The sequence below is a fragment of the Miniopterus schreibersii genome (assembly GCF_964146895.1).
Source record: "Miniopterus schreibersii genome assembly, chromosome: 18".
NCBI lineage: Eukaryota > Metazoa > Chordata > Mammalia > Chiroptera > Miniopteridae > Miniopterus > Miniopterus schreibersii.
Genome location: NC_138121.1, coordinates 8,029,872 through 8,047,076, shown reverse-complemented (window position 1 = coordinate 8,047,076; position 17,205 = coordinate 8,029,872). Strand labels below are relative to the sequence as shown.

General features: G+C 57.4%; 2 protein-coding genes across 8 annotated transcripts; both read left to right on the top strand.

The window, feature by feature from the left end:
• The first annotated feature begins 487 nt into the window (after positions 1-487).
• Positions 488-4,430, top strand: ZFP36 (ZFP36 ring finger protein). The gene is made up of 2 exons (XM_081119111.1): positions 488-591; positions 1,379-4,430. Exons 1-2 carry the CDS (start codon positions 568-570, stop codon positions 2,321-2,323), a joined length of 969 nt encoding a protein of 322 aa, XP_080975237.1. The 5' UTR covers positions 488-567; the 3' UTR covers positions 2,324-4,430.
• A 2,728-nt stretch (positions 4,431-7,158) lies between these two features.
• PLEKHG2 (pleckstrin homology and RhoGEF domain containing G2) lies at positions 7,159-17,205 on the top strand. 7 transcript variants are annotated; one of them, XM_081117995.1, is made up of 20 exons: positions 7,159-7,360; positions 7,876-7,980; positions 8,629-8,740; positions 9,555-9,826; positions 9,905-10,005; positions 10,827-10,893; positions 11,011-11,057; positions 11,262-11,412; positions 11,729-11,866; positions 12,054-12,254; positions 12,719-12,811; positions 12,900-12,986; positions 13,264-13,297; positions 13,388-13,489; positions 13,622-13,669; positions 13,749-13,787; positions 13,946-13,962; positions 14,143-14,319; positions 14,426-15,350; positions 15,433-17,205. In XM_081117995.1, exons 3-20 carry the CDS (start codon positions 8,650-8,652, stop codon positions 16,992-16,994), a joined length of 4,152 nt encoding a protein of 1,383 aa, XP_080974121.1. In that variant the 5' UTR covers positions 7,159-7,360; positions 7,876-7,980; positions 8,629-8,649; the 3' UTR covers positions 16,995-17,205. The 7 variants fall into 7 exon arrangements, with proteins under 7 accessions (XP_080974121.1, XP_080974122.1, XP_080974125.1 ...); XM_081117996.1 differs by lacking the exon at positions 7,876-7,980; XM_081117999.1 differs by having other exon boundaries at positions 7,159-7,980; positions 8,629-8,698; positions 9,558-9,826.

The window sequence follows — 17,205 nt, the reverse complement described above, 5'->3', positions numbered from 1 at the left end:
CCTTAGCCTGTTTTTCCCTCTCTTCGTATGCCTCCCCGAGTGTGTCCCTCCTCCCCTCCCTCCGTTGTGTCTCTGTGTGTGTTTCCCTTAGCGCCTCTCCACTTCTCAGCCTCTGGCTCTCTCCGCGCCTCTCCCCGCCTGGGTGGGTCTTTCTCTCACGCGCACGCCCACCGCCTCGGCCTCTGCCCTGGTCAATTTCCCTTGGAGCCCTGCCCCCACCGCTGTCTCAGATCCCTTCCCGGCGCCTCAGTCTCCAGCCTTGAAAACTGGGCCGGCACCCTCATCCCACGCACTCCCGCAGGGTCGCAGCCGCCGGTGGGCCCAGCTCAGCCGCGTCCCAGCCGGGAGCTGGGAGGAAAGGAACCAGTGCCTGGCCGGGCGGGCTGCGCTGGGGGTGCGCGTCCGGGAAGCGCCCCTCCTGGCCCCGCCCGCAGGGCCCCGCCCTCCTGGGCCCGCCCCCCCCTGCCTCGCCTATATAAAATCACCGGCTCCTCCAACCAACCGCAGCTTGGCTACAGCGATCCCACTTTCGCCCGGGTTCTCCGCAGATCGGCCCCCTGCGCCGCCATGGATCTCACTGCCATCTACGAGGTGAGTGCCCTCCGACCGGGATTGGGGTCCCCATGCCTGACTGACTCCCTTCTCAGACTAGGGCTCTCCGGCATCGCACACTCCAGTTCGGGACTCCTGGCTCCCCACCCAAACTGGAGCTCCTTAGCGCTGCCCGCTCCGGCCCGGGGTCCTGCCTCCTTTCTCAGACCTGTGGGATTCCCTGGAGGTGAAAATGGAGCCTCCGACTGTCGGGTCTCGGCCCAAACATGAGTAGGGAGATGGAAAGCTGGAGGAGTTTTCTCAGACTAGGGCTGTCTGGAGGCGGAAATGGCCCCACACCTGGCTTCCCCCCAGTAGTTGCTGAGGGCGCGGTTTTGCGCGGAGGCGTTTCTGGGGTTGGAGTCTTGGGGTGAGGGGAAGGCGACTTCCCTCTCCACTCCCTGACCCAGAGGAGGACTCTGGGATTCAAAAAACGAAGAGATCGGACTCCTAGGTTAACTTTACCGACCCCTCCAGTTGTGAAACTGGAGAACACGATGCGCTGGGGTCAAATCCCGAGAGGCTCAGACTCAAAATTGGTGGACAGCGGTGTGTCCTGAGTTGGGGGAGCCGGGATTCTTGGATCCCTCGACATAGACTTCTGTCCTGAAAAAACTCAGAATTTTCAATTCGGGATCCCTGCGATCTCGAATCCATGGGTTTCTGCGGGCGGGTGGGGCCCAGGCCAGGAACCCACAAACCGGACTGGCAAGCTCTGAGGTGCCCTGCAGCAGGGAGGGGTGCCACCCTGCATTTTCCGTGTCTTAACCGATCCCTGTTCTCACAGAGCCTCCTGTCGCTGGGCCCTGACCTGACATCCGACCATGGAGATACCGAGTCCAGCCCTGGCTGGTCCTCCTCAGAACTCTGGAACCTCAGCTCATCAGACTCCAGTCCAGCTGGGGTCACTGCCCGCCTGCCTGGCCGGTCCACCAGCCTGGTGGAGGGTCGAAGCTGCAGCTGGGTGCCCCCACCCCCAGGCTTCGCACCCCTGGCTCCCCGCCCAGGCACTGAGCTGTTGCCCTCACCTACTGCGACTCCTACCACCTCCTCCCGATACAAGACTGAGCTATGTCGGACCTTCTCAGAGAGCGGGCGCTGCCGCTATGGGGCTAAGTGCCAGTTTGCCCATGGCCTGGGTGAGCTGCGCCAGGCCAGTCGCCATCCCAAGTACAAGACAGAACTCTGCCACAAGTTCTACCTCCAAGGCCGCTGCCCCTACGGCTCACGCTGCCACTTCATCCACAACCCCAGTGAGGACCTGGCCTCCCCTGGCCACCCCCATGTGCTGCGCCAGAGCATCAGCTTCTCAGGCCTGCCCTCAGGCCGAAGATCCTCACCACCACCAGCAGGCCTGGGAGGCCCTTCCCTGTCCTCATGCTCCTTCTCGCCCTCCAGCTCCCCACCACCGCCACCTGGGGACCTTCCACTTTCACCCTCTGCCTTCTCTGCTGCCCCTGGGACCCCCGTGGCCCGAAGGGACCCCACACCAGCCTGTTGCCCCTCGTGCCGAAGGGCCACCCCCAGCAGCGTTTGGGGACCCGTGGGTGGCCTGGCTCGGAGCCCCTCCGCACACTCTCTGGGATCTGATCCCGATGATTATGCCAGCAGCGGCAGCAGCCTGGGAGGGTCCGACTCGCCCGTCTTTGATTCTGGGGCTTTGGTGCCACACCAGCCACCTATAGCCCCTCGGCGACTCCCCATCTTCAATCGCATCTCAGTGTCTGAGTGACAAGTGCCTACCCAGTACAGATCAACTGGATCTTAAGGGGGCCATTTCTCTTGTGCTGTGGGCTCCACAGGAGCCCTGGAGCTGTGGGGAACTGGGGAGGTCTTAGTGAAGCAGCCCCACTGCCTTCCAAAATGCATTAACCCACTCCCCTGACCCCATGCTGGGGCAGGTCCCCAGTGTGCAAGCTCAGTGTTCCTGGTGTTGGAGGGAGGAATGTATTCTGGAGTCTTTTTTTTAAGATGTAGCAAATTTGAGGGTGGCAGTGAGCCCTCTCCACTCCACCTCTCCCCTTCCCAATGCTGTGAATAATAGGCCCCTACTGCCCTCTCCAGATTTTTCCTAGACCCCTGAGGTTCCAGTGTGACTGGTGGTAACTGGAGCCTCCCCTTGAGGGTCAATCCTGGTGCTCAAATTTCCCTCCAAAAGCAAGTAGCCAAAGTCATTGCCAACCCCCTCCCCCCAGCCATTGGGACCTTTATTTATGACGACTTTATTTATTCTAATAGATTTTATAGTATTTATATATATTGGGTCGTCTGCTTCCCCTGTATTTTTCTTCCTCCTTTTTGTAATATTGGAAACGACGGAATAATTATTATAAGTATGCTATAATATATTAAGTAATATATATTGTTAAAATTTATTTTTGTTTTTGGAATTTTTAAATAAAAGACATCTGTGTGTAAAATCGAATCCTGGCTTTTCTGCGGTCTAGAGGCAGTGAGGAGTGGGGAGGATGGTGTGGCCCTTTTTTGAAGCGAGAAAGTCATCCGTAGCTCCTCCAAACGTTTCCCAAGTAGAGCAGGCCCTGTCGATTACCTGGCAGGAAGTGTCACCTGGACTAGTCGTTCACCTGAGGGCGGGGCCAGGTGAGGTCACCCGGTAGAAACCCGGAGAGCCGGTTCCCAGGGCGTGGAGGATGTAGGCACTTGGTTTCGTCGGGCGCTTTGACCCAGCTCTCTGCCCGGGGTGGGCGGGGATGGGCTGTTTCCGTCCCCGCGAGCGGAGGGGGGAGGGTGGGGCTGCGCTGGGAGAACGGAATGTGCTGGGGCTGGGGCGCTGGCCAGGGGCTGGCGGGGGTGGGGCCCGCCCCGGGAGCGCTGAGGTCCTGGGGGCCCACCACCCGGCCTTCCAGGACCTAGGGGGGTGGAAGACTCAGACTCTCGCAATCTTGGGAGAGGCAGCATTAAGGTCTCAGGATTTTGGAATCGCAGCTGTGGATGAAAAAGGGCCAGGTACTAAACCGGACAAGCTTAGGGGAGGCCAGCATGGCAAACCTTGCAAACGCAGAGACCTAACGTCACCACATAGGATGGTCTGAAATTAAAACTATAGGTAAAAACAAATCACGGCGGGTAGTCAAGTCCTAGGTGGGATCTTTCTTGACAAAGGTCAGTCTTTGCCTTACCTGAGCCCGTCTGCTGACTTTGCATCTAAGATAACGTCCTTTCGGAAAGCCGGTGATCCCTTTTTTCCAGACCCCCTCAGGGCACAGTCTCCCACCAGAACAGGAGACCACAGAGCCCCCATTGTTATCCTGCTCTGGGGAGTACCAACTCTGCGGTAAATGTTAACAGCTACCCTGTACCCACCAAGGTAAAGAAGCATTTGCCTCTATTTTACTCTTTACCCAATCCCAGAGGTTTCCCTCCTTTGCTTTCTCCCGCCTCACCCATCAATCGCCAACAGATTTCAAGGAACCCCTTGGGGCTCCTCCTTTGATCGTAATGTATAAGGAAGGTAAGATGCAAATCTGCCATTTTCTGGAGCATTTTCTCAGTCCCTTGAGATTTTCCTTCCTGGTAATTGTCATCACTTTGGCTCAAATAAACTCATAAAAATTCTTACAGCTCTGGACGTTTCTTACATTGACACATTTTGGAATCTCAGAGGTAGCCTCTTCGCCACTTAGAATTCAAGGCCCTGGTGTCTCAGCACTTATAGGAATGGCGGAGTTGTGGCTCCTGGCTTCCCGGGACCCTAGAGCTCCGGGGATCCCGCGCCTCGGCCTGGCGGGAGCTGAGAAGTTTGGGCTCACGGTGGCGCTCCCTTTCCGTGCCTGCGAAGCTCGAGGCCGGGGCGTCTGGGCGGCGGGCGCGTGGGGGCGGGGCCCGCACAGCCGCGTCCTCTGACCAAACAAGGCAAGAGGCGCGGGGACCCACCCGGGAGCCGGGAGCCCGGAAGACGCTCCGCGTCAGTGCCCACGCCCCGCCCCCTTCCGCCGGCGCCTCCTCCCCTCGACCCCTCTTCCTACTCTCCCCACTTCCCTCTGCTCGCCTCCCCTCCCCCTCCCCTCCCCCTCCCCCCTCCCTCTCAGCCCCCCCTCTCTGCCCGCCCGCTCCACCTCGCCCCTCGCAGAGCCTCTCGTCTGCCCGCGCCCGCTCCAGCTGCCCCCTCTCCCCTAGTACTTCACTCTTCTTCCCCTTTTTTGTATCTTTTCCCTCCAACCCCTCAGACCCAAAGCCCCTACCCCCGCTTTTCTTTCCTTGTAATTCCTCTCTTCCTCTCCTTCACCCCCTCCTTCCCTGCCCTCACTTCTGTTTTCCCCTCAGCTCCGCCTCGCCTCCCCACCCCTCTGCTCGCTCTGCCCTCCCCCAACCCCTGCCGCCTCCCCCTCCCTGAGTTCCCCCTCTCCTCCTCCCCTCCTCTGGCCGCCCAGCCCGCTCAGCCCTCCTTGGCCCTCTCCCCTGCCCGTGGGCTTTGATCTCCTCCGTTGTGGGAAAGGGCTCTGGTCCCCATACATAAAAAAAGAGGGTTGCCCTGGCCGGTGTAGCTCGTGCGTGGAAAGTTCGCTGGTTGACTCCGCCTCAGGGTACATACCCAGGTTGCAGGTTCCATCCCCAGTCGGGTTGTGTAAGAGAGGCAACCGATTGATGTTTCTCACATGGATATTTCTCGTTTTCTCCCTAACTCTCTAAAAAAAAAAAAAACGTTTAAAAAATGGGGGTCGGGAAACATAAAGACCCAAAGACCTAAGGACACTGGGGAGGCAGAGAGGAAGAGCAAGATTTGCAGAGACATTTACAGACACTAAAAAAACAAGAAACAGACATCTCTGTTCTGTTCTGCCCCTTCTCCAAAAAAAAAAAAAATCATTTAAGAAAATGGCACCTACCACTAGCTACCAGTGCCAAACTCCTGGGTGTCCTGACTCCTCGCTGAAACCCACACCCCAGTCCAACAGCAATCCTCTTTGATTCACCTAAATTTACATTCCACTCTCCTGCCTCTTCTTTTGGCTTACCCTGGTTCTATCCAGCATTGTCTCCCACCTGAATCATCACTGCAGCCCCTCCCTAGTTTCCTAGCTCAGACCTCTTCCCTCAGTCTCTCCCCACTGCCCCACTAAACAACCAAAGGGAACCTGTCATGACACCTGAGCGAGATCAAATAAAAGCCAAAGTCCTAAGTTCTTAACCAGCTCCCAGGGACTGATTCTCTCTTTGATCAATCTTGCTGTAGCACACTGGCTTCTTAGCTGCTCCACCAATAAATAGTGTATCTGACATGCTTCAGCTGCAGGGCCTTTGTACAAGCTGTGCCCTCTGCCTGGAATACTCCCCCATGTAGCCCTGTGCTCACTCCCCTGTTTCAGGTGTCTGCTCAAATGGATCCTCAGTGAGAGGTCCCTGACTTCTCTTATTGCAACCCACATCCCACCTCCCATTCCACCATCCTCCTTACCTTGCTCTACTTTTTCCTTTTATGACCACCTAACATATGAAATGTACTTAGTTCCTATGTTTATAGGAATCTGCCTCCTCTACTAGAATGTCAAGTCCTCAGGGACAAGGACTTTGTCTTGTTCCCTGCAGGATCACTCATGGCTAAACCCTAAATAGGAGTTGGTCACATAGTGGATGTTCGGTATTTGTTGAAAAAAACAAATGAATTCAGAAATGGGAAGGGAAAAAGAGTTAAAACTCCAACACACAGAAGAAAAAGAAAAAGCAAGTATGTGAGGTGACTGACATTAACTAAACATCGTGATAATCATTTCACATTTTATACATAAAGCATTATGTTGTAGACCTCGGACTAATACAGAATGTTATATGGTAATTATATCTCAGTGAAACTGGGGGAAAAAATCTAAGACAAAGTCGGAGAAAGAGGACCCACAGCCTGACACATCTACAGGTCTTAAACTGAGATTTGCAGACCCAATGAAATGTGCAGGCATCTTAAGAGGCGATACCACCCTCTGCTGGCCAGGATAAAAACGGCACCTCCCACGCTACAGAACACTCCTTAACTGAGTCCCTGGAGTCTTTCCAGCCTGAAAATTCCGAAGATCGAAGTGTTCAGTCCTCTATGTGATGCAAATTTCTAAAATGTTTAAGTTTATAACAGATGATGAGAAAAAATTGAAACTGCTCCAGGTGAGGATCGAACTCACAACCTCGGCATCGCTCCGCTTTGCACTGTCATATAAGTACCGCGCGCTAACCGATTGCGCCACTGGAGCTCCGGCCGCACCCTTTCGCCGTGGGGTCCTTCAGTTGTTCTGGACCACGTGACCTCCCTGGACACTTCCGTTCTGCGTTGTGGATGCATTTACAAATTTTTTGGTTGGCCAATAGGAGACAGTGTATGACCAGCCCCGGATTCTCACGCCTCGAATGCCCTTGCTGAAAAAGGGAAAAGTCCGCGAGGCTCTTGGAATGTGGGTGTGTTGCAGGCCTGGGACTCGCCTTCTCATGAATATTCAGAACCCAAAGAGGAGGGTTTTTAACCCTTCGCTGGCTGGCCTCCGGAAGGTGGCCCCTCCCCCCGCGGGCGGGAACAGGATGTGAGCCCAGGCGGCTGGGGGAAGGGGAAGCCCCAGGCGACCTCCCCCCACCCCACAGCTGGGACCAGACTCTCGGGCCGCCGAAGTGGCGATGCCTCCGCCGGTGCTTTAGACCCGTGCCACCCATCCTGGAGCCTGCGGGATCCAGAGTCGCGGGCTCCGACGTCCCTAGTCTCTGCATCGGGTCCTGAGAGACCCCGAAGCACAGGCTTCCGCGTCCAGGCTACGGGACCCCAGATATCCAGGTGCCCAGCGCCTCCTCCCGGAGGAGCCAGGAGTCCGGGACTTCAGCCCCGCGTGACCCTGGAGGGCGAGCTTCTTGCACCCCGGTTTGAAGAATTTAGTCTCCCAGGTCGGAGGTTCCGTCCCGAGGTTCCCAGATATCCTAGCCCAAGGCTCCCAGGGTTGGAGGAACTTGGGTTATGGACTGCTAGCGCCCCAACCAGTCTGTTTTGGGCAGAAGCGCCACTACTTCAAGGGGACCCAGGAAGTTGGGACTCGCCTGCACTCCCGCCCGGAGGTGGTTTAATTCCTGCTCCTAGAGTTAGGGGAACTCAGGAATCCGGACCGCCCAAGCCCTATCTAGAAGTCTCAGGAATTTGGGTCCCCAGCCTCCCCATCTGAGACTCGAGAGTCAGGCTCCCAGCATCCTCCATTCAGAGGACCAAGAAAATCGGACCTCTGCACCCCACTTTCCAAAAGACCTCGGACTCTGGTTGCCGGAGCCTGAGAGCCCGAAGTTCACACCCCTGACTTGCAGAGAGACCCGGGGACCCAGGAGTCGGCTCTGCGCCTCCCCAGGGACCATGTAGGGGTCGAATAGGAGCTGGGCTGCCCCGGTGCAGGGCCCGAGACTCCCCTGGAGGTGAGGGGGAAGGCGAGAGGCCCCGAAGGGCTGGGGGAGGGGGCGGCGCCGCCGCAGCTAAACAATGAGGGGGCGTGCCGGCGGGGGGCGAGCGGAGGCGCCGGCGGGAGCTGGGGGCTGGCGGGGCGTCGGAGGCGCTGGGCACCGAGGGCCGATCGCGGAGGGACTGGCTGGAGGGGGGGTTCGGGGGCTCAGGGCCAGCGCCCCAACTCGCAGCTCTTGGCGGGGGAGGGAACCGTCTGCTGGACCCTGGCATCCGGTCCCCCAGCCTCCTCCGCCCTCCCCTGGGACCCCGCGGCCTCCCGCCCACGGCTTTTCCCAGCCCTGCCCCGCGCCCTCGGCTCCAGCCGGAGCCCAGCCGTTCCCAGGATCCCGGAGCCTACGGCCCCAGACCGACCGGACTCCTAGCTTCAGCGACTCTTTCGCTATCGCGCTCTTCTTTGTCTCTGCCTTTACATCTTCTCTATGTTCTCTCTCCTTGTCCCCCTCTTTCTATCATTTTGCCTCCGTCTGCCCCATGAGTTACTACTCCCAGGGGCCCCTCCCTGGATTTAGACCACGCTCCTAATTCTCAGCCCCCAAGCTGTGAGTGTGGCCGCCAGGGAGGCCTATGGGGTCCTGATATCCAAGAAGGGGGTCTTTTTGCAGAAGCCGCTGAGCCACTCAGCCATGCCAGAGGGAGCCCGTGAACTGAGCCTGTCCAAACCCAGCCACAGAGGTGAAGTGTGTGACTGTGCAACTGTGTGTGATACTCAGACAGGTGAGCATGCAAGGGCGGGGCAGAGCCTGCTAGGCATTCATTCCTTTATTCAAGACACAGTGTAGCCCTCTGTGGTTGGCCCAGTGCTGGCAACACAGGGTGACCAAGATAGCCCCAGTCCTGCCTGCACAAAGCTCCAAGTTTGGTGGGGGAGATGGACCCATCCCTAAATAGTGACAGTCCAGAGGGGGTATCCCAGGGCAGAGTGGTCACAGCTGGGAGAAAGCCCAGGGAGCTGTGGGAGCTTAGTCTGGGAGGTCAGGGGAGGCTTCTGGAGGAGGTAACATCTAAACTGAGAATAGAAATTAGGAGGAATGAGTTGGGAAAGGCAAAGAACAGTATTCCACGCAGAGGGAACAGTGTGTGCAAAGGCCCAGAGGTAAGAGGAGGCTGCTATTTAAGTAACTGAAAGAAGCTGAGTGTGACTGGAAACTGGAGTGTAAGAAGTGGCATGGCTGTGGGGAGAGGGCAGACTGGAATGGCCTCTAATGTCCACCTTGCATGGGGTCCTTTGGACCTGAAGAGTTTGGGCTTTATCCTGAGGGCATGAAGGGGTTATACTCATGGGAGTGACAGAGTCAGATAGGCAATTTAATAAAGATATCCCAGGCTGATACATGGAGGTGGATTAGAGAAGTGGAGGCCAGAAGCTCAGAGAGGATCCTGATGGGAGAGGACGAGACTGGACCAAGGCAGCACAGTACGAAGAGGAGAAGGGAGCCTTGGGAAGGACATTGACTAAGTGTGAGTGTGGGGGCTAAGAGCACTCACTCAGGTAGGGAGACCCCCCTGACCTCCTGCTCCGCATCCCCAGCAGCCTCCGCAAACCCTGCCATGGCCTCCCCCCGAGGTTCTGGGAGCTCCACATCCCTGAGCACAGTGGGCTCTGAGGGGGATCTGGCCCCAGGGCCCACCCCTGCTTGCTCAGCCTCCAGACCAGAGCCCCTTCCAGGGCCCCCCATCCGCCTGCATCTGTCACCTGTGGGGCCCCCTGGTTTGGTGAAACCCTCGAGACTGGACCGTGTGGCCCGTGAGATCGTGGAGACAGAGCAGGCCTATGTCCGGGACCTCCGCAGCATTGTGGAGGTGAGGCAGGAGGGCACCTGAAGGCAGCGGGGACCTAGGCCAGTCCCTCTGCCCCAGTAACCCCAGTCATGCCCACAGGACTACCTGGGCCCCCTGCTGGATGGCGGGGTCCTGGGGCTGAGCGCAGAGCAGGTGGGCACGCTGTTTGCAAACATCGAGGACATCTACGAGTTCAGCAGGTCAGGGGCGATGGCTGGTGGGCGAGGAGAGGGGGGCTAGGTGTCAACACATTGGGCAGGATCCTGATGGGGAGGGAGGACCCAGAGTGTGGAGGAGGGGATGGAGCCTGATGATGAGATCCAAGTCCCAGTAAGGGGATAGTCCAGGCATCGGGATGGGTCTTAACACTTGTCAGACTTGGGAACACAATGAGTCCAGGACTCAGGTGGGACCTGGAGAGCATGACAGTGTGAGCATTGTGTCCTGGGAACCCCCTCAGCCCAGAACAACCCAGGGTGGTTTGTCCCCGGTGAGGAGGATGCCGGACTCCAAGAATCAGATCATGAGGTTATTATTTTTAATTATTTTTTAAAATTGATTTGAGAGAGAGAAGTATCTATTTGTTGTTTCACTTATTTATGCTTTCATTGGTTGCTTCTTATATGTGTCCCTACCAGGGATCAAACCCACACTATAAACAGCTGAACTATTCAGCCAAGGCTGAGATCATAAGGTTATTGCAGGAGGTCTTAGAGTCATGACAAGATCTCAGGATCAACAATGGGATCTTAAGATCATCACAGCTCTGAAGGTTGTGACATTGCTCTCCCTGGGTCATGACATGAGACACCCAGGCTCAGACGAGCTGTGACAAGATTTTAGGCTGAGGAATGTGATTCAGCCCAAGGAAATCTGAGCAGGTTGTGAGGTTCCATATAGGGGTCAAAGGGCTCTTCCTCTGGACATGACATCCCTTAGAGAGATCCTGGCAGCCACCAAGCCTCCTGGAGTCCTTCCCTGGGGGATGCTATGGGGCCCTCATCCTTCCCTCTCCCCACAGTGAGCTCCTGGAGGACCTGGATCGCAGCAGCACTGCAGGGGGCATTGCAGAGTGCTTCGTGCGGAGGGTGAGTTGGGGTGCCAGGCCTCAGTCTTCGCCTGTGCCTGAGTAAGTGAGGAGCAAGCCTGTGTTGCGGGGGGGCATGGGGAGTCTGAGGTCTTGCTGACTCCCCTGTCACCCGCAGAGCGAGGATTTTGACATCTACACGTTGTACTGCATGAACTACCCAAGGTGAGGGCCCCTAGGTTGTGCCCACGAGCTGCTGTGCTAGCCAACCCCCTCTATTCAACTCATCCAGTTCCATCCCCTGCCAGACCATGATAGTAACTGAACTCTCCCTAATCTGCCCCTCACCCCTGCCAGCCCCCAATCCCTCCCAGCCCTGCCCACCGGAGCTGCTGCTCCCCCCACCCCTGACCAGTGCTCTGCCCCCAGCTCCCTAGCCCTGCTCCGGGAGCTGTCGCTGTCTCCGCCAGCAGCCCTGTGGCTCCAGGAGCGCCAGGCCCAACTCCACCACTCACTGCCCCTGCAGAGCTTCCTGCTAAAACCTGTTCAGCGCATCCTCAAGTACCATCTGTTGCTGCAGGTTTGCTGTGGCCCTTGGGGATCTGCTTGGGGAGGGGCTAGGTCTTGTCCATGGACTACCTGGTGTTGCATCTGGAGAGTGAACCCAGGACAAGCTGGGCAAGGCCTGGGGAGACATTCAGTCCCTACATACTGGGCCAGTGCTTGTTGGCAGTGGGGACTGGCATCAGCTGATTCCATTTCCTGTCTCCCTGTTTGTCTCTCCACCTCTGATCTCCATTTCTTCCCATACCTTTATATGTCTCTGTCTTTATCATCATTCTTTCAATGTCTCTGTTTCTGTTCCCCTCCCTGGGTGCCTGGTGGCTGCCCGGCAGGAGCTAGGCAAGCACTGGGTGGAGGGCCCAGGCACCGAGGGCCGTGAGATGGTGGAGGAGGCCATCGTGTCCATGACAGCAGTTGCCTGGTACATCAACGACATGAAACGCAAGCAAGAGCACGCTGCACGCCTCCAGGTGACTCCAGGGTGGGCTGCACCGGAGGAGTGGACATGAGGGCCTTTGGGGGGATGGTCAGTGCTTGAGAAGTGACCTCAGAGGGTGGGCTTAGACAGCACGGCCTGGTTAACCCCCCTGTGTTGGCATGTGTGTCCCACCCACCGGTGTGTTTCTGTGTCCCATGTACCTGGCGGGGTCCCGGCAGGAAGTGCAGCGGCGGCTGGGCGGATGGACTGGCCCGGAGCTCAGTGCTTTTGGGGAGCTGGTGCTAGAAGGCTCATTCCGAGGTGGCGGAGGGGGTGGCCCCCGATTTCGAGGGGGTGAGCGGCTGCTCTTTCTATTCTCACGGATGCTGCTCGTGGCCAAACGCCGGGGGCCGGAATACACCTATAAGGGTCACATCTTTGTGAGTTCGGGGATGGGGGTGGGGCTGAAATGTTACCTGCAAGCTATGTTCTATATACCTATTCCTGTATACCTAGAGGGGTGGCCAGGGGCTGGGTCTGCAAGGAGGGACAACTTGCTTAAAAGGGCCATGTTTTCTTGAGTCTGGAGATGGGACAAGGTGTAATAGAGTGGTGAGGCCAGAAGAATGCAGAGGGGGAGGACCTGGATTTGCCCACCAGGCAAGCTTGTTCATGGGGGAAGCACATCTTGATCCAGATGAGAGTAGGGAGGGCTGGTGAGGGAGAGCAGAGCCCAGCCTGGTGCAGAGAGTCAACAGGGGAAAGCCCACCCCTCCCACCCCCTCACCCCTTGCATACAACCATACAGAGTACATATTTCTAGGGGGTAGGGACCCAAATGCAAGGGGCACATTGCTGAGTCCAAGGGCTCTGAGCCTGCTGCCCTCTCTGCTCCACTATCCAGTGCTGCAACCTGAGTGTGAGCGAGAGCCCTCGTGACCCTCTAGGGTTCAAGGTGGCCGATCTGACCATTCCCAAGCACAGGCACCTGCTCCAGGTGAGCAGAGTGGGGCTGGACCGGCAGGGTTCCCAGTAGCTCATAAACCTCACACCTGACTTCCCACTTCACCACCATCTACCTCCAGGCCAAGAACCAAGAAGAGAAGAGGCTGTGGATTCACTGTCTCCAGCGCCTGTTCTTTGAGAACCACCCTGCCTCTATCCCAGCCAAGGTACAGCTCCTGCCACAGATGGGGGCCGTTTAAGCATTGTGGTTAAATTGCAGAGCAGATGCCTGGGTTTGCATCGCAGCTCCACCATGTCTCTGCTTTGTGACTTTGGGCAACCTCTCTGACCTCAGTTTCCTCACCAGGACCTCATAGGGTTGTGGCGAGGAACAATTGTCATCAGTCATACAATGCGCGTATCATGTAGTAGCACCCATTAATGGGACTGGGACTGGGATGCTCAAGAGACTGGCTCCTCAACCCTCATCCTTGTGTCTTTCAGGCAAAACAAGTTCTTCTTGAAAACAGCCTGCACTGTGAGTTGGGGCCTTGGGTTGGGAGGTGTGGAAGTAGAGGAGTTATTTCCAAGAAAAAGTAGATTATTAGCCCCAAATCTCTCCCCACAGGTGCTCCTAAAAGTAAGCCTATCCCAGAGCCTGTGACACCCCTACTAGGGTCTCCCCGACCTCGAGATGCTAGAAGTTTCACCCCTGGACGAAGGAACACAGGTAAAGGAGATGGAACCCTGAGTCCCACCCCCTGCTTCTCCCCCCACACTCAGGAATTGTACCCATAGCCCCTTCTCTCCCAGAAGCCTGGGGCTGGGCTCAAAACAAGGTTCTGATCTGCCTCTCCCACAGCTCCGTCTCCAGGTCCCCCTACTACCCGCCGTGGCCGTAGACAGTCTGGTGAGTTCCCTCCACTGAAAGGTCAACTAGGGATCGGGGTGGGAGCTGGGCCCCTGACATCGATGTGTCCTCTCCCCAGAGCCAATGAAGGACCCTTATGTCATGTTTCCACAGAACGGTAAGTGACTGCCCAGCCCAGCCAGGTCCAGCCCTGTCTGTCTCTTCCCACGGGATGCCCAGTGTTCACAGGGGAGGGGTGATAGGAGCAGCTCATTGATTAGAAGGAATAATACTTATTTCTACATCTCACTCTTTTTCTCATCTCTCCATTCCCAGCTAAGCCTAGACTCAAGGTAAGAAATCTCTTGGGACGGGCTCTGGGGACCCAGACCCTGGGGTCTGATAGAGAAGGGAGCTTGAGTTCTAACTCCTGGGTCTGAGTAAGAAGGGCGCTGGGGGTTGGATTCCTCCATCTGAGGGAAGATAGGGTGCTGGGGGCCCTGGGTGCTGCCCTCCATCCTTACTTTCCTCAGCATGCTGGCAGCGAGGGGGAGCTCTACCCCCCACTAGAGCCTCAGCCACCAAGTCCAGCCTCCGGACCTCCTGAGGACTTGGAGGACACTGGACCCCCCTCACTGGACCCCTCCGGGACCTCAATCACTGAAGAAATCCTGGAGCTGCTCAACCAAAGAGGCCTCCGGGATTCGGGGGTGAGCTGGGTGTCCCATCACGGCATCCTTGGGGCTCCACTTGGGCAGGAACAGCCTGGGGACCAGGGCGGCCCACGCACCCTGATACCTTTGGTTTCTACCCCAGTGCCCACTACAGCCACCCCCCCACGACATTCCCAAGTTCCCAGGAGACTCCCAGGTGCCACATGACGGTGAAAGCCCCACATTCCCAGCCCCGCCCAGCCGGGACTCTTCAGAGGAGGAGGAAGAGCTGGAGATGGATGAACGGGGCCCTTCGCCACTCCACGTCCTAGAGGGACTCGAAAGTTCCAGTGCATCTGAAGTTCCCGACATTCCTGGCCTTACCAAGCATCCTGCCGGGCCCAGCCACCCTGAAATTTCTAGCCTTTCTGAAATTCCCCCAACCCCCCGCCTTCCCAGTCTCTCTGACATTTCCAGTGTTTTTGAAATGCCCTGCCTTCCAGTCATACCTAGTGTCCCCGACATTCCTGGTCTTTCCAGCCCTCCCACCCTTTCCTGTGACTCCTGGCTGCAGGGCCCTCGGCAGGAGCCAGATAATGCTCTAGCCACCAGGAGAGAACTGCTCTCTGGAGGCAGTTCTGGAGAACTGGGAGAGCCCTCCTCAGGCAGCAGGGCAGGGCAGGCGGAGGAGGGAGAGGACAGGGTATCCTTTCCCGATTTCCAGCCCCAGGATGGCACCGGAGACCATGGATTCCAGGATGAGCTGGGATTCCGCTCTTGCTCAGAAATCCGGAGCGCCTGGCAGGCTCTGGAACAGGGGCAGTTGGCCCGGCCAGGTTTCCCAGAACCGCTGCTGATTCTGGAAGATTCGGATCTGGGTGGAGGGAGTGGGAGTGGGAAGGCTAGAGCCCCCAGTACAGAGCGGGCTGCGTCCCGAGTGCGAGAGCTGGCCCGGCTTTACAGCGAGCGGATCCAGCAGATGCAGCGGGCTGAGACTCGGGCATCGGCCAATGCTCCCCGCCGCAGACCACGGGCTCTGGCCCAGCCCCAGCTGTCCCCCTGCCTGCCCCATGAGCAGGCCGAGCCAGGTAAGGTCCAGGTATGTGGTTGGCAGAGGTGGTCTATGCTGGGGCGCCAGTCCTGAGTCAGTCCTCTTTTCTTCCAATACAGGGCCCCTGCCTGCCTTTGGACATGTGTTGGTATGTGAGCTGGCCTTTCCACTGACTTTGGCCCAGGAATCTGTCCCCTTAGGCCCTGCTGCCCAGGTTCAAGCTGCTGCTCCCCTGTTGAAGCAGGGAGGCTGCCTTGGTGGCCAGGGTCTAGACGTTTCCAGTTTGCCTGAGCAAGACAATCAGGGCACCCAGATTCCAGCTGCTACCACTTTGCCTGAGCAAGGCCTCTGGGACATCCAGATTCCAGCCACCACACCGTTTCCCAAGCAGGAAGGCCCCCCACATGTCCAGGTTCCAGCTATCACAGCTCTACCTGATCACGAAGGCCACCTGGAAATGCAAGTTCCAGCTACCCCTCCTTTGCCTGAGCATAGAAGCCACAGGGATATACAGCTTCCAGCTACCACCTTTCTCCCTCAGCAAGGGTGCCAGATGGACATCCAAGTTCCGACCCCCCCAGCTTTGCCAAAGCAGGGAAGTTGTTCTCATGTCGTGGTTTTATCCACCACTCCTATGCCCAAGCAAGAAGGCCACCTAGACTGCCAGAGCCCAGCCAACACCCTATCAACTAAGCAGGGAGGTTCCATGGATGTTCCGTCCCCAGCCACTGCCTGCAGCCAAACTGTGGATACTTTGCTTCTGCATGGAAGCAGCCTGGACCATCAGATCCCCGCCAACACCCCACTGCCCTTGGAACCCGACCTCTCAGACATTCAGGTTCCGGATACCTCACCTTTGCCTGCATGTGGAGGCCACCTAGACCATCAAATCTCAGCCAATGCTCCATCGTCTTTGCCTCAGGACCTCCCAGACATTCAGGCTGCCACAGCCTTGCCCCAGCCCCAAGGCCTCATGGACATGCAGGTCCAAGCACTTCCACCTTTGCCCAAGCAGGGAGGCCTGCCAGACATTCTGGGTCCCACTGCTTTACCTTTGCTCCAGGAGCAAATCCTCACAGACCTCCAGGTCCCCAAACCTACACCTTTGTTGGAGCAGAAGAGCCTCACAGACATCCAGGTTCCAGCTGTCACTCTTCTGCCTGAGGAAGGAGCCTCATGGGACATTCAAGGCCTGTCACCCACCCCAGTTCAGACCACTGTGGTTTGGTCCAAACCAGGAGGCCACTCCATCTCTCCTGTTGCCAGATCAGAGTCTTCAGACTTGACTCCACCCCACAGTCCCCCACCCCCATCCCGTCAGCTCCTGGGCCCCAACGCATCTGCTCTCTCAAGATACCTGGCAGCCTCTTACATCAGCCAGAGCTTAGCTCGGAGGCAAGGACCTGGGGGAGAGGCCCCCCAAGCTTCTCGGGGTCCCTGGTCATCCTCTGCCCCCACATCACGGGCACCTTCACCACCACCCCAGCCTCAACCCCCACCACCTCCGGCCAGGAGGCTCAGCTACGCCACCACAGTCAACATCCATGTCGGGGGTGGTGGGCGGCTACGGCCAGCCAAGGCCCAGGTAAGGTTGAACCACCCTGCTCTATTGGCTTCCACCCAAGAATCTGTGAGCCTTCGCAGAGCCCAGGGGGCTCCTGATGCCCCTTTCCACATGTGAGCCAGGATATCAGGCTTCTTGCAAAGCAAGGACTTCAACTAAATGCCACAGACTCAGAACTTCACCCGGAAGTCCAGACACTGAACACAAGTCTAAAATTGCTGCAGCTTTCCAGCTGCTGGCATCTGCTTTGGCGAGCGGTCTTTATTACTTACCTTGATTAACTCAACAGGGATGGGGAAGGGGATTCCATTAATATTTTGTTAATTAA